This window comes from Schistocerca americana, chromosome 5 (genome assembly GCF_021461395.2).
Source record: "Schistocerca americana isolate TAMUIC-IGC-003095 chromosome 5, iqSchAmer2.1, whole genome shotgun sequence".
Classification (NCBI taxonomy): domain Eukaryota; kingdom Metazoa; phylum Arthropoda; class Insecta; order Orthoptera; family Acrididae; genus Schistocerca; species Schistocerca americana.
In genome coordinates, this window is record NC_060123.1 from 441,263,671 (window position 1) to 441,289,309 (window position 25,639).

Consider the following 25,639-nt stretch of genomic DNA (forward strand, 5'->3'; position numbering starts at 1 on the left):
CACCAGCCACCAATAGTATCTCTATTTCAGTGGCTGTCGTCCATTTCACACAAAAAAAATCATTCCCATACAGCCTTACCACCCAGGGATGATGTGTCTGCAGTGATAAGAACTACCATGCCCAGTATGCTGAGGGTCTCGCCAAGGCTTTCACAGGCACTAAAAGTCTACAAACAGATCTTACAGATCTTCCGTGCCATTCCCCCCACCACCCCAAGAACCAGCCACAAAGCAGTGCCCCCTTCATCACCCAGTACCATCCCGGACTGGAACAACTGAACCACATCCTTCACCAGGGCTTTGATTACCTGTCATGCCCTGAAATGAGGGACATCCAACCCAAATTCCTTCTCACCCCTCCTACAGTTTTGTTCTGTCACCCATCCAATCTCCAAAGCATACTAGTCCATCCATATGCCATTTCCAATCCCAACTGCTTGCCACAAGAATCATATCCCTGCGGAAGGTCAGGGTGCAAGACCAGCCCAATCCACCCATCCAGCTCTTTGTATTCCAGTCCTGTCATGGGCTTATTCTACCGCATCAGGGGCAGGCCACCTGTGAAAGCAGCCATGCCATTTGCCAGCTCTGCTGCAATCATTGCACACCTTTTTGTTTTGGTATTACCACCAACCAGCTATCCACTAGGATGAAAGGCCACTGCCAAACAGTGGCCAAGAGCAAAGGAGACCACCCTGTGGCACACCATACAGCTGAACATAACATGCTTTATTTCAATGGCTACTTCCCTCCCCGGAGCCATCTGGATCCTCCCCTCCACCATCAGCTTTTCTGCATTGTACAGATGGAAGTTATCCTTTCACTCACATTCTCTGTTTCCATAATTATACCGGCCTTAACCTACGGTAACTCACTGACCCTACACCCTCGACTCAACAGTTCCCCCCCCCCCCCCCTCTCTGTCCTATCATCTCCTCCCCATTCTCATCTCCCACCCTCTTTCTTTACCACCCTCTAACAACGCACTTGCCCATCTTTTCCCAATCTTCCTTTTTCACTTCTTTTTTACCCACCTCCCTGCCACACAACCTCCTGATGACCCTGCACACTCTGCCAGTGTTCCTCTCTCCCTCCACCCATATGCTATTGCTTCCCCTTCCCTACCCCTCCAGATTGCTGCTTGCATCCCACATGATAGTTGCATTCGGTTCTGAGCTGCTGGAGTTGGCAGTTATTCATGAGAGAGGTGTGGTTGCTTGTGTACATGAATGGTGTGTATTTTTTTTTTTTTTTTTTTTTTTTTTTTTTTTTTTTTTTTTTGTGATGAAGGCTGCGGCCTAAAGCTTCATGTAAGTGTTTTTTAATTATGCCTGTCTGCAACTTAACATGTATTCTTTACAGTAAATAACAATCCATCTTTTCCTACATAGTAAAAGTTCTGATATTAATAAAACCCAAATTTGTTACTGAGCGAGGCGGCACAGTGGTTAGCACTCTAGTTTCCTGTGATTTCCCTAAATTGCTCCAGGCAAATGCCGGGATGGTTCCTTTGAAAGGGCACGGCCAACTTCCATCCCTGTCCTTCCCTAATCCGATGAGACTGATGACTTCGCTGTCTGGTCTCCTCCCCCAAAAACAACCCAGTCCCCCAAATTTGTTAGCCTCACTTGTATGGCTTCTGCAGTTTGATATTTGATGAAAGTGAACTACTAGAGCAAATACCCACTAGTAAGAAGTACTAAAGTTCCAGTGAGTCTGTACCATCACCTTCAGTGCAAAATAGACGGTGTGGTGGTTAGCACATTGGATTTGCATCTTGGAGGACAATGGTTCAAATGTGTGTCTGACCATCCAGATTTAGGTTTTTCATGGTTTCCCTAAATTGCTTCACGCAAATTCTAGGATGGTTCCTGTTGTAACTCACAACATAGAAAAAACACGAGATGACCTCCAGAACAAGAGTATTTAACGATATCACGGGGCAGTGGTCCACAGTGGATACACTGTATTGTGTATCCATGTGGCAAGACAGGTACAGTACAGCTGTAGTGTGATGATTGAGAGCAGACTGAGGGCTATCACTGACAGCAATTGCTTACTCAGTTGGCATGTCACAGATGGTGCTGAGAGGTGCCTGCTTAGCCATTGTACATGATCGCTCAGCCACGGTGTCTTCCCCTGATGACCACACTTTGCAGTAGCTGTCGCTTCATATTTGCCATTCGTGCAATGACGGCCAACATCAGACATTTTGGCCAGTGCCATGCATCTAGTTCTACCACATCCCTTCTTCCATGGCGAAGTGGGAACCTGCTTCTCGGTGAGTTGATCCCTGCACAGGCAGCATTCCAAACCAGGCCAATGTCTTCGGAAATGTTGGACGGCCCCTCCTGTTTTATCAGCGTCCAGCTGACACGGACTGGCGGCACAGTAGGAGTCTTTCTGGCTCTGACGCTGATAGCGGAGGCCACACCTTGTCCTTGTTGAGACCACACACAGAAGAGTAGGGGACTGCAGTACGGGGACAGGGCTGGTACCACAGCCTGATCTTCATCCGATACCTGATCTGTCATGGGCTGCCCCTAAACAAAGGGAGATGAGGGCATGGCCAGGATGGGTGACTTGGGCTGAGAACCTGAGGGCAGGAACAGCTCAGGAGCAGGAGGGCAGATAGCAGAGGGTCCAATAGAAGTGAAACGAATGGCAGAATTCACCATGATGCATGTCTGCCAGAGGGCAGCGACTGGGTTCCTCAACATAGGTGGAGCTGATTTTGATGGCGTGTCATTGTGCAGACCCCTGTGGCCAGAGTGAACATGAGGCATCCCTGCTGCTGGAGGACCGCCAGAATCCACATGTTGTAACGTCCAAAGCCCCACCCCCATACCTGGTCAGAAGCAGGGAGACAACCCCGCAGACCACCCCACAGGCGTTGGCAGCATGAGATGGAGGAGAGTGCGGGTTGACAGCCATGGAGGACTTCTGCAGGACACTTCTCATTTTTTGATTGGGAGTGGAAAGGTGGAGACAGCATGTGTTGAATGCCATTTCTGTGGCAGAACTCGCCAAAAACCTGGGAGCAAAATTGTGGTGCATTATCCAACACCAGCAAGATTAATACCTCCAATAGCAAAAATTCTGCTGAGCACTGCAACTGTAAACTCACAGTGTAGACTGACAGTTGACTACGTACGGAAAGTGGGGATACGCATCAAGGACAATCAGCCAGGTAGCATCCAGTGAGAGGCCTGCAAAGTCTGCGTGATCTTGAGGGCATCGGCCAGGGGAGCTACTTGCTGTTGTCCGCAGCGATGACAGTTGCAAACAAGATGCTCGACCTGTTGGTCTATGCCTAGCCAGTACACATGGTTTGCAGTTTAGTTCAAAGATGCCCAAGTGACCTTGGTGCAAGGGCCTTAAGATTCTCTGATACAGAGATTCCAGGAGACTATCTGTGAGACCATTGATTCTTGGTTAGTAGAATAACTCTGTCCACCAGCTGGTGGCAGAAATGGAAGTAATACCAGAATGAGTTTGAGTCCCAAGTGGGAATGCGTCCTGGCCGGCCCTGTTGTATGTACTGCCGTACCTGTTGTATGTGCTTGCTATGGCCGCAGTCACACAATCCCTGGTGATGGGAAAAGTGTCTACCATCTGATGAGCTGCTTCATCCAATTGGAAGCACACGATCTCATATGGTCAAACTCTGGTTCGGGGCCCATTGGAGATGGAGCAGGATATCTGCGTTGGCACATTGAGTAGTATTGTGGAAATGAATTTAATAATTGAACATCCTGAGGAAAGAGTGCCCAGTGCTGGCGATGGTTGGCAGTCTTCTTGGGTAACTTTGCTGCCAGGCCAAAGAGGGAGATCAATAGCTTATGATCAGTTATGAGATGAAACTTTGTTTTGTATAGGAATAAAAGAAATTTCTTCAGCACAAAGAAGGTCATGGTGGCCCCTTTTCTGATTTGTGAATACTACTCCTGTGTGGCACTGAGCGTGTTTGATGCCCAAAGTCTAGGTGGAAGCCCAGTGGGTTACCACAGTTCCTTTGAAAGGGTATGGCTGATTTGCTTCCCCGTCCTGAAACCATCAGACCTCATTGTCAATGGGATGTTTAACCTTAATGTTCCTTCGTTCCGTGCAAAATTTGTGGGTTTTTTGCTCATATTTACATCCAAAATGTATTTCAAAACTGCTGTTGACCTCTCATGAGTTGTATGATAGATTATGTGAAAATTGATTATTATTAAGCCAATATTTATGGTTGTTCTAGTGTGTCCTGATTTTTACTCATTTATTCTAAATTTCTGTGTGTTACTTTCAAAAATATTTGTTACTCAGACTCCATGTAATGCCCAACTGGGTTAGAGCTGTTCTTACTGCTAGAGGCGGCAGTTCTGTGTACAAAATTTCACAACATGTGTTCTCACAAATCACCAACAAATTTAATCTTTTTTTCTTTCTACTATGATATCCTTCCTGCTCTTGCAGTTTTAACAGCCGGCGGCATATAGTCTTGCAAGAGAAAACATTTTTAAAATATTCCTGCATGATTCCATCTTGGTAACACCTTTCATATTCGGTAACCCCTTTCATATTCCTATCTCCTTATTTTTAAATTCTAAATGATGGGTTGCAAAAATTTCATACCTGGAACATCACATCCTACAACAAGGGGCTACATACATTTGCACATTAAGCATATAATTACTGATTCAATTGTACAGTAGTCGCTAAGCATTCTTAAAACAGTGCAGTATGTACTCGATCTTTTGTCAGTAGTTCAACATGTTTCTTAAATGATCATCCAACCAAACTCCTAGAAACTTTGTGTAGGGGGTTTGTTCAATAATACAGATCCCCGATTCTAGGTTGATATTTCTGGCTTTTGTTCATACATTTATAAAGCTCTTATATACCATTTTCTTTTCATGTATCACAATGCAATTGTCTCTAAATGAAATTATAGGTTCAGTTGTTCTCAGAGAGACCTCCTGCTGCAAATCAGCTTTAAGTGTCCTTTAACAAAATGCAAGTGCCATCTCAGAAAAACACAGGCTTATCTGCTGGCGTGTGGTATTGTAAATCAATTATAAAAATAAAGAATAACCAAGGACCTAACATAGAACTGTAAGGAATTTCACAACTGATTCCTATATCTCGAAAAGTAATTTTTATTTTCATTACGTATTTGTACCACCTGTTGCCTGCCTGCAGATACAAATCAAACAAGCTGTAGGCATCTCGATGTCTACTATATTTGTATAATTTCCTTGGCAGCAGATCATGATTGCTCAGATCAAAGGCTCAGTGTACAGTATTTGCTTTTCCAGAAACCATTCTGAGCATTAATTAGTATGTTGTTTTCATTCAGAGTTAAATAACCTTTTATGCATGATTCACTTATTTCAGAAAAGCTAGCTAATGGTGACATATTACAGTTTTTTGTATGTACTGTGTATCATTCTTTAAGTTAAGTGGTATTGTTAGTAACTGTTTTGGTATTGTTGGGAACGTTCTTGTACTGAATGATAGACTTAGAGTCTAATTCCATAAGATAACAGGGAGGAGAAAATATACCAAATAAGCCAACATCTCTGTCTCTAGGCCAGTGCAGTGAGAGATACTTATAAAGAACAAAACAAATAGAATGGAGCCTGCTAATTGGCTTTTACGTGTTGATGCCATGGTAATCTAGTTGGATCCTTAAGGAAATAATACACAGTGTGTTTCATTTTGTGTTCAGCTCATTGCTGTCTACATCTGGTGCTAGCGGGTCTTCTTTCAAGTTCTATTTGAAATGGCTTAAAATTAATCTGTAAATTAAACTCTGCCAACAAATGACAGGAAAAATTTGTTTCTGGACAGTCAAAAGCAACATTCAATGTAGATGAAACACATTTGTATCCATACAACTCCCAAACAAAGTAGCCATCATGCATTTGGGTGTTTGCAGAAGAGGGTCATCAAGTGAAAATGGAAAGAGCACTAATTGGGGGGGGGGGGGGGGGGGGGGGGAAGGGGGATGGTATGTATATTCTCTGCATACAAAAGGAAATGGAAAATGTTCTAAATGCCATTTTTTTCACAAACTGCATTTTCAGTGCTGTTATGTTCTCAGTACTCTGCTGCATATCGCTTGATTCAGGTGACAAACCATGGAGAAAGTATTTAAAACATGCATTGTGGATGGTGCACAGTCCTTGTGCCAAACTGTACTTCTCTCAGGAGTTCCAAAATTTAAAAGATGTGAGAAGTAGTTTTTGTTGACCATATTTGAGGCTATCAGCGTTATAGTGACCTAACCCACTGCACACTGGTCTGTGGGAATGGCCACTGGGAGATACAGATGTTTGCAGAATTGATGTGTAATGTAGTGATTGCAGCGTATACATAATGTGGTATGGTGTCCGGTAATCGGCTATACACGAAGTTAACCATCAAAGTGTTTTTAGACCGTCTTTTTGTGTGGGTTAGGCCACTATTGTTTCGGCGCACTTGGCCGTAATACACGAAATGTGTGGGATAGGCTTTAGATTGTTTTACACACTGTAGTCAAACATTGGACAAGATACACATGAGGCGTTAATGTTCATCATCCGTATCATCATTTACAGGAATGGTGTCACCACACGGCTGTGCAGATGTTTTCGAGTTACAGTAATAACCGTGGTACACCGGGGGTACGAATTGAAAGCAAGGTCATTAAATCAGTCTTTTTCTCATTAAATCAGTCTTTTTCTGTGTGCTAATAGCGTGTCCATTGGGATATAGTACATCCAGAGTCTCAATTTCTTTCGACCCTCATTTAGCAAAACTGATGACGGCAAACGGGACATCTGGCTCATTGGAGTACTTATAAAACATGATATGGGGAGAGGATGCTTTATACTGAAGCCACTGAATATGGAACCATTGCACCCCGGCATTTTGTGTTGACACTTTACATTTACGTATGTTTCTCTCTAAACGTACTGTGGACCTGAAATCATTCCTTGTCAAAGATATAGCAGTGTAGTTTGGTTGTTTCCGTGCAGCAATAATGACATTCATCCAGTGTGTATATGTTTGGGTGAAATTTCCTGTTCTTCGTGATGATACCTAAGTCCTGGTTACATGGTTGGTATGAATGCCCACTGACTAGGAATTTTTGGTGGATTACTTCTGACCTGAAGTCTGCATGCAGAACCATGAATTGACATAGTAAGGGCATTTTTATATTCCGATTTTGCCTGCCGCATTGATCCGAGTACATAATCAGTCGCTTTGTTTGGATGTTATGTTTAATGTAGTGCATAAGACACGATCCAATTTCTTGCAGTCCTTGGGATGCTTTGCCCTCACTCCATACATACATGGTAGCTTTCTTGGTACATTGGTCGTATATTATAGTAACTGATACCTGTCGTAAGTATCGGTAAAGTCATCATCAAATCGAAGGTAATCACACTCGTATCGTTGTCATGATGCCTCCCTTCTGCTGCATCGTGATGCATTCCCGTCCGCGTGCACTCGGCCTTTTGTTGATGTAACTCTCTTCACGTTCTCATTTACCCTTCTCTTCAGTGCTGTCATCTGCAGCATGTTTGATGTTATGGAAGTTACATTTACGGTAGGAATCACTTACAGGGGGATGAAAGGACAGATTAAATCTTGTATTAAATATCTGACCAAACATGTAGCACAAGACCGGATTGTCATGCTCAGCTTTATATAAATGGTATAACTTCCCCATGCCCAGGTCTGGTGACAAATACTTCAGATCCACTGTTTCATTCATTCGTGCATAATGGCTGTGATATGCTGGAACCGTTTATGAAGTTCTCTACCACAACCATCTTTGTTACTTGTGTTTTGTTTTTAACAGGGCATGCACCTCACTTATCGATGGGTGGGGTCTGGTGCTGCACTTTGTGCGAAAGATATCTGCAAAATGTTCTTAAAGAACGTTTTACACACCTTCACATCCACTCCCTCTTCATTCTGGAAATGGTGTAGGCGTGTTGTTACTCGTCGCGGCTCTGTAGTACCGTAGGAATACACCTGTGCCGTAGGGACTACCTTCACCATAGCAAAAATGTATGCCAACTACCACTTGAAACTACCTAAAGCACAGAACGAGTCAAGTAGATGTTGCTGGTGTTCAGGTGAAGAATATCGACCACATTCCTTGTGACACGCGCACGCTCTGAGGGTTGGACATTTCTTTAGCACTACATTTCCCTTCACGTTAACGTATTCTTCCCTTTCGATTGCTTTTCTTTTTGAATGTTCCGTGCCCACAGGTGTGCATTCTGGACACAGTTTCTTCCTCGTTGCGGTGTAATTACGGTACCAGTACTACAATCCCTTCCGATACGTCCGTGGTTGATGTAATGAGTGTGGTATCCTTCGATGTACCGGGTAGATTGGGCTCTGCTAATACGACACGTAACTCATCCGCTGTACCACTTGCATGCTGGCTGAATTGACCAGGTGCACATTCCACGTCTGAGGCATGGGTAGTAGTCTCCAATCCAAATTGGTCTGAAATGGAAATGTTCCTTATCTGCACCGGTGTCCATATCAAATCATGTAAGTCCAACAAGGGAACGTAACATCATTTTTATCTCACAGTTCGACTTCAACGACATCGTCAGCAGGGGTACTGCACATGTCGTTCTGTAGTACACACACACACACACTAATGAATGTTCAGCGGTGTGTCGACCACAGTACTGGGAGTCTATACTGCAGCTGTGTCCTCCGTCAGCCGTCACATGCTGTATGACGTATGGTACGCTGTCCCACCGGCTTACTCGCTATGTATACATGGCGCAATAGTGGCCTATGTGGCATAGGCCACTATTGCTCCCTGTTTCATATGGCACTGCACAGTGCATAAACAACATCTGGCGCTGCCACTTTGTCCATGGTGTCTGAATACATGTTAGGAGATTGTAGGATGTAATGGTAGGGCATAAAGTGATGTTCTGTGTGAATATCTCATTTTTTCCAAAAATATGTGTCAGGCCACAATTGCACTGATAGCCTCATTTCTAAAAGTTAAAAACTCAATGCTGTATTGCTGTATTTGTATTATCACTAGTAAAACTAGTGCCTAGTATTAAAGGCACTTAGAATATTACATTCTATTTTGTCAAAAACTGATATTTCTGAGACTTCGTATTTATGTTACATTTGTCATTGCTGGGGGAAAAAAAACAGCCAACAACAAAAGTAACATAAATGTGAGCAGCTTTCTGAAGATTAAACTGTAGTTCAAAACCATGAACAGTGCTATTTGTGTAAATAAACAGCATTATTAACAGTGGCTGGTTGCAGTTTTCTTGTTCGCAAGAAGCAGTGTGTAAAAGCTTTCTTATTGACACTTATTCTTAATAAGGTATTTATTTTCTTATTTGTCTCACTGTGCTCTGCAGTAATGCGAGGAGCAATACAATTGTATGGCATCAGAATATCTTCTCAATGTTTTGGATTTTTTTTTAATACAGATCAGTTGTGTACAAACAGAGATACATCGTTTTCCATTTTTATAAAAAGTATCAGATTTGGCAACTTTAAACATTTTCCATTTCCACTCTTCAAATGTCCATATTACCATCATCATAAAAATGAAGACAGGACAATAACTTCATGTTGGTATTTGGAGTTTGCTTGCTCAAGCTTTGAAATACGTAAAGTAAACACATTCAAAATGTGTTGTGCATGGGATCATGCTCTGCCACGACAATGCATGAGTCTTCATACAGCCATAACCCTTCCACGTGGTGAAATTTTTAGTACCACCAGTCAGCAAATATAAAAGTATCCCAAGCTTTTGGAATTGTTAAGAAAGAGGGATAGGAATGGGAAGGTCAAAAAGCAAGAACATATCACTCAGACCTCGGCATGAGAGGACCCCAATGCAGAGGTATCAGAGAAAGGAGGAGGTCTTGGATACATCTGATCTTACCTCTTCATCTTTGTCTCCCCTTGTCATCATGACAGTTGGACCCCTCTTATCCTGACTGAGGTATGAGTGACCTGCTCTTCCTTTTCAATGTTCCTCAACTTAGCCCCTTCTCCTCCCAAAGGAAGGAAGCAGTAATTCCAAAAACTAGGACAATTTCATGTACTATATCTGTATCGGCAGCACTCCAAATTTCCTCCTGAAGGTAAGTACTAGCAAGAAATTCTGCCTGTAATTTTATAAAAATTCTATTGAATTATCCTTTTGATACTAATGAAAAACATCATCTCATTCACCCAACAGTCCTGATCAGACTTTTGCCAAATCTTAGCATGTTTTGAAAGGATGCAGTGGTGTATACATCAGACTTTATACTTTTAACGCACATATATTTGGAGTGCCCCTCACTGAAGATATAATTTATAAAAGTAAGTACTGTATAAAAGTTGATTGCAAGAATCATAGGGAGCATATCAATACACTACATTGTGTTGTACAGCACTCAATGCAATGTCACAATTATGTTACTCCATCAACCAAACCATCTGCATCCATTGGAAAATTAAGGCTGAAGATCCCATTTATTTTAAGTTACTGGAGACATAGTACTGTGTATTGGATAAAGAAGAATGGAACTAGCGGAATGTGAACTGACAGACAGAAGGGAACACAAGTACATTAGGAACTGAAATAAGCAGTTCCAATCTCTCATTTTTTAAACAAACATTTATATTTGCAAGTAAAAATACAGATACTATATTTCCTGGGAGTTCTTTAAAACACATTGTAAAACTTGATTTCAAGTATTCTTGTATCTGATATAAAAAATTGATATACAATGACTTTCATAACACACAAATATTTTATCGTATCAACAACACAAAGTTTTCTTTTATGTTGATATATGCGAGAAGGTGGATTTCAATCCAGCATAGCTGCTTATTTCATAAGCCTATATTTACAACTACAATTTATTTCTAAAAATACTGAGCCCCAGGTACAAAAGGAAATGCAGAAATCAGATTGCCGCCTGCCCCCCCCCCCCCCTCGCCCCCCCATATATCTCTCTCTCTCTCTCTCTCTCTCTCTCTCTCTCTCTCTCTCTCTCTCTCTATCTCTCTCTCTCACACACACACACGGATTGTTGTTACTTATTGATTGGTACAAATTCATCGAATGATACTTACTATGATATGACAGATGACACCTCTTTCTAATATACAGCATTTTCGACAATATATCATAAATGGCTTTCATAGAATACAAATTTCATTACGAAATATCTGCATACTCCTATATTTGGCGCAGGTAAAACATATTTTAAAATCTCTTTGTGCACACATCTGTAAGCAGACAGAATTAAGATCACATTTTCTCAAATATTTCCTCATAACCACAAGTAGTACATTTCCGAGTGTATGTGTCTTCTCCCTGATCAGGAAGTGGTTTTTCAGGACCAAACTCATGGGTATGAGTAGCTGACTTAGTCCGATCATACAGGCTACTGCGGACAGCCATGCGCAGGGCTGAAACGCAATAAAAGACTTTTTTTATGGACAAGAAAACATCTGTGACTAAGATAATATGTTAAATTAGTATGTGAGATGACATTTTGTTGACAAACAACTGTTGTAATCTTCAAAGTAATTAGAAAAGCAAGTTGGCTGGTTTAAAAATTTCACAATTCCTTTTGTTCAAAAATCAAATTACCTCCTAGCATTTTCTAAGATTAAAATTGATCATTTTTTTCAGCATTATGGTAATAATTGAAAACAGTAACACAATAAATAATGGCAATTCCTTCTCAGGATTCTTACTTAACTGAAAAGTCATATAAAAGATAAAGCCAGATTTCCTTCTGGCACACCTAATATGGCAGTCCCACAATGCACAATGTGTGTGTGTGTGTAAGTAGACAACTACCAAGTAGCAGACAGCAACCCTGTTCTCCACTGGTCCAACCAAAAATACAGATGTAAGCCCTGATATAGTTGTTTTACTTTGTCTTTCATATCATGAACAGTCAAAGTACCAAAATCACAGCCCAATATGGATGACAAATTTACGTAGAACATGCCCATTGTAGGTAGATTAGCAAATGCAAAAATCAAATGCTCAAATTACAATAATAATAATAATAATAAAATCAAAGTTAAAATTGCACTTTCCCCTTATGTTAGCAGTTGTCACATATCTGTTAGATGTGTAGACTATAACACATGAGAGCAGAAACTATCAGAGAACACATTAATAAAATATTATGCAAAAGATCTATTGGTCTGAGGGAGGCAGGTATTTAGAAATATTATGTATTCATCAATTACATGACCTTATATAAGGAATATTTTTATAGCTACATTATTCAAAGGATATCTTGATTAAAGCACTTGGTGCAGATGACAGGATTCCCAAGAGAATAATGAAAGAAGTTTTAGCTGACCTTAGTAAGATGGAAAGCTGACATCAAAGAAAAATAGATGATATTCCACCCAAAAGAAGGGGGCATCCAAGAGTAAGACAGACAGACAGTGTTTAGGCTGATCTTACCATGATGGAGAGTTGGCAATGGAGGAAAAGAAAAACGGATGTGTGTCGAGGCAGAGTGGGGGTGAGATTAAGGACCACTTTGTGCTACAGAAGAAGAAAAAGACAAAATACAATAGTACATCAACACAGCTTGTAAGACACACTTCTAATTTAGTTTGTAATTCCTGAAGATTCCAGTTTCCTGTCTTGTGTCTCTGTTCAACATGCTAAAAATTTTTACTGCAAAATTGAGACCACTACTTTGTACACTAAACAGGAATGCATAGACCACATGAAAATTATTTTTATAACTTTTATTGTGGGTACAAATATCACAGTTTATTTTAAAGTAATTTTTATTATTAGCTATAAATCACATCAGCTAATATGGAGTAGAAGAAATTCTTGGTCTTCTTTCGGAGGCTTCTGCACAAGTTTTGGTTAGCAACTACTCTTAATATTCTTATTGTTCAAGTCATCATTTAAATATTTTATTGCCTTTTTTATATTTTCTCAGTTAATCATCTTTCAAGAGAGCAAGGAGCAAGAATAACTATAATTTTTTTAATGTAAAGATGAAAGGACAGGTCTGTTAGTTTTTTCAACAAATTATTACTATATTAAGTCCATTAATTACTTGTTCCTCTGGCCATCACAGAAAAACACAAAGTTTCATTCAGTAATTGGCCAATGTGATGTCTCTGGGACTTGTGTATCTTCAGCATGGTTTTTTTTAGTTGTGCAACATTTGGTTTTTATAATAATGAAGAGTTAAGCTGTTTAGTTTCATTAAGTCTTACAACTGGTCAGTTATTGTCATGAAAGTGTCTGGTATGTCACAATACGGATTTTGTTTCATTAGTGAACTTTTTTTTTTCTTTCTAATTGCTTGGTAGGGTATTCAGATTCGGGTGGAGGCCAATTACTACACCAGATAGGGAGCTGTATTTGATTCTACCACACTCTGAACTAAGTGTTCCACTATTTTCCTGTTGTGGAGGAAACAACTGATTGTGACATGGACTCAAAAAGTTGTTGGAAGTCCCCTGCTGAAACATTGAGCCATACTGCCTCCATAGCTGTTTGTGAAAGTTTTGCCAGTGCAGGATTTTTTTACATAAACTGGCCTGTGCTCACATGTGCACAAGGAAATAAAGAAAAATGTTTGACAATACTATGAAAGTTTAGATTGCTACTTACCATAAAGAGGTGATGTTGAGTCACAGATAGGCACATGAAAAGACTGTCAAGTAAGTAAGATATTGCCAGAAAGCCTTCTTCCGAACTAAAAAACCACACACACACAAACACACACACAGTTTCTGGCTGCCGAGGCCAGGGTGAGAGCAGCTGCGCATGATTGGAGAAGCATTCTGGGTGGTGAGGGTCAGGAGGAGGCTGGGGTGGTGAGTGGGAGGGACAGCAGGGTAGGGGTGTGGGACGGTAGGGGCTGGGGAAGAAAAGGAGAGAAGTAAAAATACTGTGGGTGCGTTGTTGGAACGGAGGGCTGTGGAGACTGCAGTGGAAAAATGAAGGTTGAGGCCAGGAGGGTTACAGGAACGTAGGATATATTGCAGGGAGAGTTCCCACCTGCGCAATTCAGAAAAGCATTTCTGAATTGATCAGGTGGAAACTCTCTCTGCAACACATCCTATGTTCTCATAACCCTCCTGGCCTCAACCTTCGCTAGTCATTGTCCGTCACCCAACTGTCCCCTTCCCTGTCCCCTCTATACCACTGCAGTCTACACAGCCTTCTGTTCCAAAAATGCACCCACAGCATTTTTGCTTCTCTCCTTTTTCTGCCCCCCCCCCTCCCCGTCCTGCATCAAACCTCTCGACTGCACTCAGCTGCCCTAGCCTCTCTCCACCTTGTCCCTGTGCAGGCTCCCACAAGCAACAGTTTACCATATCACACCCGTACCCTGCTATCCCTCCAACTCAACACCCCAGTCTCCTCCTGACCCACACCACTTAAGACTGCTTCTTCCATCATGAGCAGCTGTTCTCAGCCTGGCCCTTGGCAGCCAGAGAAAGTGGTCATGAATGTAGTTGTTTGACAGTCTTTTTGTTGTGCCTATCTGCGACTCAACATCTCCACTATACGGTGAGTAGCAATCTAACCTTTTCGTAACTTTGCCATTATTCCATCCTGGATTTTCCAATGGAAAATATTTAATACATCAATAGTGTAATGTTCTAAATGGAAATTTTATATATACTCTCAGATATTACTACAACAACTATACTTATAACCTTCTGTGGTGATATTTTAATTGAAAATGATGGAAAAAAATAGATTGTGAACATATCACACATTGTTAAGTGTAGTACTGTTATCATTATTGTAGTAATTACAGATTATATTCTGTGCACTGGTTACAACATTCTACAGGGTGAATCAGCTGGGACATGCCACACAGTATATATCCAGAATATATCAAGGTGCAGTTTTCATTGGACTAAAGAGAACAATGTTGCAAATTTTCCGATGTACATGACTAATTTTTAATGTTCGTAAATTATATCATTGCATTATTATTATTATTATTATTATTAGTACTGAACTACAGTGAAACCCCTATTTTATGTTTCTGTGCAGTCCAAGCATAAAAAATGCAAAATTGAGGAAAATACAGAATCGAGGAGAATGTTAAACCTCTCAAAAAATGAGCAAAAATATATGTAATTGGCATACGTGATTAAAAATTGCAGCCCTCACCAGTACATTATATAAAGTCTGCCTAAGTGAAGAAAATTAAATGTACAATGTAATGTTTATACAATAATTTGTGGTAATAAATTTCATCAGTGCTTAAATGAATCATAGATGAGTAGCACCAAGTAAAAACTCGTCAAAAAATTGAAATTGGTATCTGGGTACAAGGTAACTGAGCTATTTTCTGGCATGCTACTACCACAAATTATATGTCTAAACAAGTGTAAAGTAAAAATTGATGAATATGATGAATTACACTGAAAACAGTGACATACGGTGAAAGGCATCAGAATCCAACATGTGGCGGTGTGGATTTTCCTTCCGTAGTCAGTGGCAGTTTAATTGGGTCGTGTAGTCTTCACACTACTTTTTGCAGTGGTGAACGTCACTACTCGGCTTTAAAATATCAAATTTTGCAAGTGCTTGGGGATGACCACTGTTTGCATTTCAATTATTTATTTCCTTCACAGTGTGACATTTGTTAGCAGTATGCTGTTTCAAACCAATGGTGCATGGAAAGTATACCACAAATATGTCACACTTATCATTAAACATCAATTAATAAGGCATCAATAATGGAAGGCTTCCAGAGATTTTACGATAACTAATGCACAATACAAAATTCAGATTAGTAAGCTGTAAAGTAATGGATAATGTCACAGTTAGCTTAGTTAGAGGTTCTTGGTTTGCAACTTACTACAAACTTTTTAACTTAGTGTTGTTATCATGTTCCGGAATTTGTTCAAATGGCTCTGAGCACTATAGGACTTAACATCTGAGGTCATCAGTTCCCTAGAACTTAGAACTGCTTAAACCTATCTAACCTAACGACATCACACACATCCATGGCCGAGACAGGATTCGAACCTGCGACCAAAGTGGTCGCGTGGTTCCAGACTGAAGCACCTAGAACCGCTAGGCCACACCGTCCGGCCTGGAATTTGTTATGATTGTTATACAATAAGTTGTGCAACATTTGATGTTATTTAACATTTCTGTCTGATTAGAGAACAAAGGATGAAATAAATACCTGCCTGTTTATTTTCAAATGTGTGGTGGTTTCCGAGTGTTTGGTTAGGCAGGAACCTAAGAGAACAGCTTACATTGCTGCAAGTAAAACAAGCACCAATAAAATTCATATTGTTCCTTGTCACAAATACTTCGCTGTTTATTTCCGAATTCGTGGTGATTTCTGAGTGTGTTGTTAGGCAGGAAGCTAAGCTGTCAGCTTAAATTGCTGCAAGTGAAATGATGAGCAATACCATTCATATTCTTCCTTGTCACAAATATATCATATGTTGTCCAACCAGAAACATATTCCCCTAAAGAGCTCTTGCTACAACTGAGATTCTCCTGTCACTAACACATCCATAAACATCAACTTGGCACTACAGCGATCAAAAAATCGGTAGCCTTGACCCTAGTCGCCTTCACAGCACCACCACATCACAATTACGTCAGTTCCCACAAAAAGTAATGTGAAAGACACTTGATGCACCATCACTGGTGAAGCTAAATGTTGCAAGTTATATTGGCAACACCGATTGTGGATTATGTCAGCTTTGCCTCACTCACGTCTCCACTTTCCTCAATAACCTAAAATATTCCCTTAGCTTTGCCACTACCTATGGTGCGAACTGTCTGTCTTTTGTGCCACTTATAACTCTTACAGTCACATCAGATATCAATAGGAAGAAACCTGGATGAAGTCAAGCAAGATACCACATAAGAATGTAAAATAAAGTAAACCTTACTAGGAAGAAACACAAAATCAGGGAATTTTTTGCATTGATTTTATGAGTTTTCACAGGGGCTATGAATTTATGGTGTAGAATCATGAAAACCATAAAATCAGAGAACATAAAGTAGAAGTTCCACTCTACTTTTTACTGTGTCAATGGAAAGAGCTTCCAAAGAGGACTTCAGCAACATAAAATATGAAAATTTATCAAAGTAAAAACAAGAGATAACAGTGCTGCAATTCACTGTCCTTTGATCAGGAGACAACGTCCCACAAACATGTTCCCTATTGTACCAAATTTATGCCAACCCAACTCATATAAAGCCCAGAAAACCTGCACAGTCTTCACCAATTATATTCTACCCTTTGTGAGATTGTCAAGAAGATGACTATGTCGCACACCAGAAAGTGTCAGGCTTAACCTTTCTCGGAGATGAAACTGATTTTTTAATTTTGACTACAGGATGACTAGTTACTACCTACTATTTTGATTCATTCTTTTCTTGCACTCCATCAGTCCCATGAAGGAGGATAACTTTCAGGGATTTGGAGCAAGTCAAAGTATGCATCAACAAAATTTCATTGTGTAATATAGCACTGTATAGCACCTGTCTGTCTAGTAGGCTCTCAGAGACCAGTGTGGCCTGAGCTCCCAGTTGGTGCACATCGACAGAGCAGAAAGATACGTATATAGCTTTTTTTCTGTGTTTACTTCGTAGATTCTTACTTAAATTGCATGTGAGTTTTGTATAGGAGGTGTAATTTCGAGTTTTAGTTACTGTAATCGTAAATTCAGGCAGATTGTAGCGCAGTCGTTAGGCATTTGTACAGGTTAGTTCATACATTCTTTGCGTGCTTCCCTTGCGTTATCTAGGCACGGACTCGTGTTTCAGTAACTGTTGTTCAACATCGATTAGAATGGACAGGGACTGCGATTGCTGTGTTCGGATGAGGGCTGAGTTGGCATCCCTTCGCTCACAGCTGCGGGCGGCGCTGACTTTGGTCGTGCAGCTTGAGGCTGTTGCCAATGGCCACCACTGTGGGGAGACGGACTTGGGTATCACGGGGATGTCAACCTCATCCCGTCTGTCCCCAGATTGGTCTGCCGCTGTGGTTGCCCCGGTTGCTGCCCGCAGTGGGACTGAGCCCTCGCCTGTGGTTGATTGGGAGGTCGTTCCAAGGTGTGGCAGGCAGCGAAAGACGTCCCCGGAAGCTGATCAGAAAGCCTCCCCGGTGTGTCTCACAAACAGGTTTCAGGTACTGTCTCTGGCTGAGCCAGATGCAGCTGCTTGCCCTGTTTCAGAGGATGATTCTCAGCCTTCAAGGTCCGGGCAATCGCAGAGGATGGGCTTATTGGTAGTTGGGAGCTCCAATGTTAGGCGCATAATGGGGCCCCTTAGGGATATGGCAGCTAAGGAGAGGAAGAAATCCAGTGTGCACTCCGTGTGCATTCTGGGTGGAATCATTCCTGATGTGGAAAGGGTCCTTCCAGATGCCATGAAGAGCACAGGGTGCAGCCAGCTGCAGGTGGTGGCACATGTCGGCACTAATGACGTGTGTCGCTTTGGATCTGAGGAAATTCTCTCTGGATTCCAGCGGCTATCTGATTTGGTGAAGGCTGCCGGTCTTGCTTACGAGATGAAGGCAGAGCTCACCATCTGCAGCATCATTGACAGAACCGACTGCAGACCTTTGGTGCAGAGCTGGGTGGAGGGTCTGAATCAGAGGCTCAGACGGTTTTGCGACCGTCTTGGGCTGCAGATTCCTTGACTTGCGCCATAGGGTGGTGGGGTTTCGGGTTCCGCTGAATAGGTCAGGAGTTCACTACACTCAGCTGGCAGCTACACAGGTAGCGGAGGCTGTGTGGCGTGGACTGGGCGGTTTTTTAGGTTAGAAGGCCTGGGGAAAGTACGGGGTGGGCTGCAATCTCAAAGGGTGCATGGCAAATACAGGACGTGCTTGGATCAAGGAACAGTCGGAATAGTAGTTGTAAATTGTTGTAGTTGTGCTGAGAAAGTTCCTGAGCTTCAAGCGCTAATAGAAAGCACAGAAGCTGAAATCGTTATAGGTACAGAAAGCTGGCTAAAGCCTGAAATAAGTTCTGCATAAATTTTTACAAAGTCTCAGACGGTGTTAAGGAAAGATAGATTAGGCAGAATTGATGGTGGAGTGTTTGTGTCTGTCAGTATTCGTTTATCTTGTAGTGAGGTCGAAGTAGATACTCCATGTGAATTGGTATGGGTGGAGGTTATACTTAACAGCCGAACTAAGTTAGTAATTGGCTCCTTCTACCGACCCCCAGACTCCGATGATATAGTTGCTAAACAGTTCAGAGAAAATTTGAGTCTCTTAACAAATAAATACCCCACTCATATGGTTATAGTTGGTGGGGACTTAAACCTTCCCTCGATACGTTGGCAAAAATACTTGTTCAAAACTGGTGGTAAGCAGAAAACATCTTCCAAGATTGTCCTAAATGCTTTCTCCAAAAATTATTTCGAGCAGCTAGTCCACGAACCCATGCAAATTGTAAATGGTTGCTAAAACACACTTGACCTCTTAGCCACTAACAATCCAGAGCTAATAGAGAGCATCATGACTGATACAGGGATTAGTGATCACAAGGTCATTGTAGCTAGGCTCAATACCGTTTCTTACAAATCCACCAGAAACAAACGCAAAATAATTTTATTTAAAAAAGCGGATAAAGTGTCACTGGAAGCCTTCCTAAGAGACAATCTCCATTCCTTTCTAACTGACTATGCAAACGTAGACGAAATGTGGCTGAAATTCAAAGATATAGTAGCAACAGCAATTGAGAGATTCATATGTCATAAATTGGTAAGAGATGGAACTGATCCCCCATGGTACACAAAACAGGTCCGAACGCTGTTGCAGAGGTAACGGAAAAAGCATGCGAAGTTCAGAAGAACACAAAATCATAAAGACTGGATAAAATTAACAGACGCGCGAAATTTGGCATGGACTTCAATGTGAGATGCCTTCAATAGGTTCCACAACGAAACATTGTCTCGAAATTTGGTAGAAAATCTGAAGAAATTCCGGTCATATGTAAAGTGTACAAGCGGCCAGAGTCAGTCAATACCTTCGTTGTGCAGTGCCGATGGTACCAAAGCGGAGTTATTGAACGCAGTTTTCCGAAATTCCTTCAGCAGGGAAGACGAATGGAATATTCCAGAATTTGAAACACGAACAGCTGTTAGCATGAGTTTCTTAGAAGTAGATACCTTAGAGGGTTGCGAAGCAACTGAAATCGCTTGATACGGGCAAGTCTTCAGGGCCAGATTGTATACCGATTAGATTCCATTCAGATTACGCTGATAAAATAGCTGCCTACTTAGCAATCATATACAATCGCTCGCTCACCGATAGATCTGTACCTACATATTGGAAAATTGCGCAGGTCGCACCAGTGTTTAAGAAGGGTAGTAGGAGTAATCCATCGAACTACAGACCTAAATCATTGACGTCGGTTTGCAGTAGGGTTTTGGAGCATATACTGTATTCAAACATTATGAATCAGCTTGAAGGGAATGATCTATTGATACGTAATCAGCATGGCTTCAGAAAACATCGTTCTTGTGCAATGCAGCTAGCTCTTTATTCTCACGAAGTAATGGCCGTTATCAACAGGGGATCTCAAGTTGATTCCGTATTTCTAGATTTCCGGAAAGCTTTTGACACCGTTCCTCACAAGTGACTTCTAATCAAGCTGCGGGCCTATGGGGTATCATCTCAGCTGTGCGACTGGATTTGTGATTTCCTATCAGGAAGGTCGCATTTCGTAGTAATAGACGGCAAATCATCGAGTAAAACTGAAGTGATATCAGGTGTTCCCCAGGGAAGCGTCCTGGAACCTCTGCTGTTCCTGATCTATATAAATGACCTGGGTAACAATCTGAGCAGTTCTCTTAGGGTGTTCACAGATGATGCTGTAATTTACCGTCTAGTAAGGTCATCCGAAGACCAGTATCAGTTGCAAAGGAATTTAGAAAAGATTGCTGTATGGTGTGGCAGGTGGCAGTTGACACTAAATAACAAAAAGTATGAGGTGATCCACATGAGTTCCAAAAGAAATCCGTTGGAATTCGATTACTCGATAAATAGTACAATTCTCTAGGCTGTCAATTCAACTAAGTACCTGGGTGTTAAAATTACGAACAACTTCAGTTGGAAAGACCACATAGATATTATTGTGGGGAAGGCGAGCCAAAGGTTGCGTTTCATTGGCAGGACACTTAGAAGATGCAACAAGGAGAACTAAAGAGAGAGCTTACACTACACTCGTTCGTCCTCTGTTAGAATATTGCTGCGCGGTGTGGTATCCTTACCAGGTGGGATTGATGGAGAACATAGAAAGGGTGCAAAAAAAGGGCAGCTCATTTTGTATTATCACATAATAGGGGAGAGAGTGTGGCAGATATGATACGCGAGTTGGGATGGAACTCATTAAATCAAAGACGTTTTTCGTAGCGGCGAGATCTATTTACGAAATTTCAGTCACCAACTTTCTCTTCCGAATGCGAAAATATTTTGTTGAGCCCAACCTACATAGGTAGGAATGATCATCAAAATAAAATAAGAGAAATCAGAGCTCGAACAGAAAGGTTTAGGTGTTCGTTTTTCCCGCGCGCTGTTCGGGAGTGGAATGGTAGAGAGATAGTATGATTGTGGTTAGATGAACCCTCTGCCAAGCACTTAAATGTGAATTGCAGAGTAATCATGTAGATGTAGATGTATCATATTCTGGGGAAACTCCTGACATAGCTCCGACATTCTTCTCACTCAGAGGAGAGTTGTGAGAATAACGAAGAGTGCAAAGCTAATTGACAGCTGCAGACCTCTCTTCCAAACATCCTTCATTTTGCATCTTCGTAGTCTACATATTAGAAATGTGCAAGTTTGTAAAAAGTAACATTGCAAAATTCAACAAAAATATGAATGTCCACTACTGTGGTACAAGACAGGAAATGAAACTGTGCATTCATAGAATGCCTTCCAAAATTCACCATTAAACAAAGGTAATCAAATTTACAAATAAACACCAACACAAAATGTGTGTAAAAAAGATTAGTCAGTTATTACTGTTTTTCCACCTTAAGCTTCCTGCAGTTAAAGAATATTTTACACGAAATTTGTTGTAAGATTTCTCTTAATTTGTATTGGTTTGCTGCAATTAACATAAATGACTCACTCTCTTAAGCATCAATATAGATTGTTACTGTGGCAAGTAAGAAGGAAGTTCCCGCGATTGAAACTCAGGCATTGAGATGCAAAGCCATACTGTATTAAAACTACACCATTGGGGTGAGAAGATGAGTAAGCTGTGTGTGTGGATTCAACTTGTTTATCTTAAATGAGAGGTATCTACTAACATTTAGGCTCAAAACTAAGAACTTTTCTACATGAAATGCTAATTATTAAAAGCCACTATTAGCTTATGAAATGCTACAAAATTCTACTATGCAGTAAACTAAATATATTAAGAAAAAAATTACGACACAAAGGAAATGCAGACATTGGCTGAGAGTGGGCATGGATATTGATTGAAATGTGTGGGGAAAGTTCAAAATTTGTGCCTGACTGGATTCAAACCTGGGTCTCCTGCTTACTAAATAGATGCTCTGACCACTGAACCACCCAGGCATAGTGGTCATAGCAACTGCACGGACTACCTCAGCATGCCTAGCAGAAACAAATTATACAAAATATTCTGCCAACTAAGTACAAATCATTAAGTTATACAAAGTGCATTAAAAATTTATGTTCCATGCCAAGCATTTTGGTCAGCATTAGGAGGCAATTTGAGTTTGATCTCTGTGCAAACTGTGCCTTCAGTTTTCAGTAACATCTTAAGATCAACTGTGTCAATTGATCTTATGTTGTTTGTTAATAAATGCAGTGTAATGACATCTCAGAACTTATTTAAAGTAGATTAACTACCTGCACTTCCAGTGATAGACAACAGCAGACTAACTGCATCTCTGAATGGTTTCAGCATGCTACGAGAACTGTTTCAAGGGACTACATAAGTGAGAGAACAAGAACAGGTAGGAGGAAGCACAATGCACTGGTTCACAAAGTTGATCCAGGAGTGAAGGGGATAACTTAACTTTTACAGTCTCAAGTGGGAAGGAATGGCCAGTTGTACTGCATGTTGCCTACACCACTTTCTACAGACTTGTGGATACAATGACAAATATTTATGAAGGTTTAGTACCATGAGGGGATCTTGCAGTGCTTTGCTTTCATTTACTAATTGTTTTCTTAGGTCATCGGTGTTATTGCCCCTTGTTTATGTATTCTGCAAATAATTGTGTGTTCCTTCGTTGTTAGTGGAGGTCAAAAGAACCTTGGTTGTACGTCTCTGTTGAGAGTTTTTCTCCTTTTCTGAAACCACCTTTTCTTACACTGCATTGGTGTTATTTACCCTTCGCCTCACTTTGTAAATTTTCACAACTATAGTTTCGTGTGTGCCACACTCAGCACACGGCTCCTCAGTTGATTTTCTGAATCCCACTCAGAATCTGAAGCTGTATCACTGTATGACATAACACTGAATTTTTGAACTTTGACCAAGACAAGTCTAGATCACATAGAAGTTTTTTGGGGAATGATGCCAGAAGAATTTAGGAGATGGGCTGCCCTCTCCATTGAACCTGTGTATAGTGAGTGCAGTGCAATGCACTGTCATATAAGGAAAAATTACACATTTTTACTTTTTATGCAAACTCTGCAACACTGCTTTTTTAACAAACAAAAGGTGGAGGATTTTACAGTACTAGTGGTAATAGAACTTAAACTCTTAGGTACAATTTGTCATCTGAATTAAGTACAGTTCTTTCTTACAAACAAAACATATTTTAATCCTAGGAGTTGGTCATTCTTTGGTTGTCATCTAATTTTATTAATGTTGTTAAACGAAAACAAGAACAATGTGCTATAGAAATATGTTTAACAAAATTTAAATTTCCATCCACAGTTTTTTTTTCTATAAATATCTTCCCATCATTCTTCCCATAATTTTTCTCTGAACATCATGGTCAAGCTGTTTGAACTTCCACAATACAATATTTTTTTCAATGTCTTGTAACTATTTGGTCAGTACATTTTGTTGGTGGCAACTTCGCATCATTGATGGCTATAACACTATCATTTTAAATCACTGAAGGGAGTTGGATCCTACTATTGTCACACAGCATTCAAAGAGCTGTTCAACACCACATTCATAACTGTGTTTCAGGTGTGAAGTGATGGACCTGTCTCGCCCGCAGTAAAAAATCAGCACACACAAAATCAGTTGGATGCTTTTTAAATCAACAAGAACACTACATTTTTTTTTTTTTTTTCTATTAGGTTTGAAGGCTGTCAGTACACATTCTTGATGTTTTCAGTGTCCTGCTAACTTAGAAAAAGGAAGATAAGCAACAAAGATGCATAGAATTCATTTCGTTGTGTTTAGATTTAGGAAATATTAGTGGATCACTGATACCAATGGACATTAAACAAAACTTTCATTGTAATATGTACACCATTTTTACCTCAAATTCCACCTGTACTCAAAATAATTTCTCCCAATTTTTCTTCAGTTGATCATTATGTTAGTCTCCACTAGTTACTGGTTTCCTCTATCACAGATTTGAAAAGCTGCTTTCCTTTTCTCTAGCATAAATCAAATTTCTGTCAAACTGCCATCCTCTTCACTATTGCCCCTCCTTTTACATACAAAAGATGCAGAAATAGAAGGAATCTGTGATTTTGCAAGTAAACAATTCAACGTTGAACTCTAATGTTTATGTACAGGCTGTAATATGACTCACTTCAATCTAATAAGCTTCGTATTTCACTATTTTCTCTTATATAAAAGTGTACAAATAGTAATTCATTTGCAGATTGTAATTCTTTTTAAATTTATTTTTATAAAGGTAAACTAGAACCCAATTATTATATGCGAACTGCCAATGGCAGTATTGCAAGTAATGATTTTGATAATAGTAACCACCTACTAACAAACGATGAACTATTTCACTACGTTTACCTTTGACTTGTTTATTGTACTTTTTAATCTTTGCTTTGCTTCTTTTCTCATCCCTTTTTTCTAATTCTTCCTCGAGTTTCTCCTCAGAGCCCCATACCTCCAAGGCTCTTTTTTCAATCTGTAACAATACTTCGCATGAAATTAAAATTGTCAGAGGATGAAATACAAAATGACTCAAAATTATTCATTAAATCTGAAAAATTATAATCACAGATTACACACAACTGTAAAACTTGGCATGTGACTTTCATACCATTACAAAAAGAACAAAGATTATGCATTAATAGCCTGTCGAAGATAAATTCATTAGTGACGGAGAACAAGACTAGGTTGGTGAAGGAAATCAACCGAGTCCTTTTCAAAGTGATCATTTCAGCACACCCTTAAGCAGTTTAGGGAAAATGTGCCACCTGGCTTGTCCAAGTATCATCAAAGGTTTTATCTGGGCAGAACCTCGCGCTCCGGCCTATATATTCGTTAACAGGATATGTAGCCGGTAGGCTGCATACGCAAGTTGGCTCTGAGCACTATGGGACTTAACTACTGAGGTCATCAGTCCCCTAGAACTTAGAACTACTTAAACCTAACTAACCTAAGGACATCACACACATCCATGCCCGAGGCAGGATTCAAACCTGCGACCGTAGCGGTCTCGCGGTTCCAAACTGACGTGCTT

At 40.6% G+C, this 25,639-nt stretch overlaps 1 protein-coding gene across 1 annotated transcript in view; it reads right to left on the reverse strand.

Moving 5' to 3' along the window:
• Window positions 1–10,625: 10,625 nt before the first annotated feature.
• Window positions 10,626–25,639, reverse strand: part of LOC124615894 (DNA repair protein complementing XP-A cells) — a 36,484-nt gene continuing 21,470 nt past the window's right edge. Inside the window, exons 5-6 of the mRNA XM_047144068.1 lie at window positions 24,964–25,081; window positions 10,626–11,445 (exon numbers count right to left, since the gene is read on the reverse strand). Of these exons, the coding sequence (XP_047000024.1) occupies window positions 11,285–11,445; window positions 24,964–25,081 (279 nt within the window). The 3' untranslated portion in view covers window positions 10,626–11,284. The remainder of the gene's footprint in view (window positions 11,446–24,963; window positions 25,082–25,639) is intronic.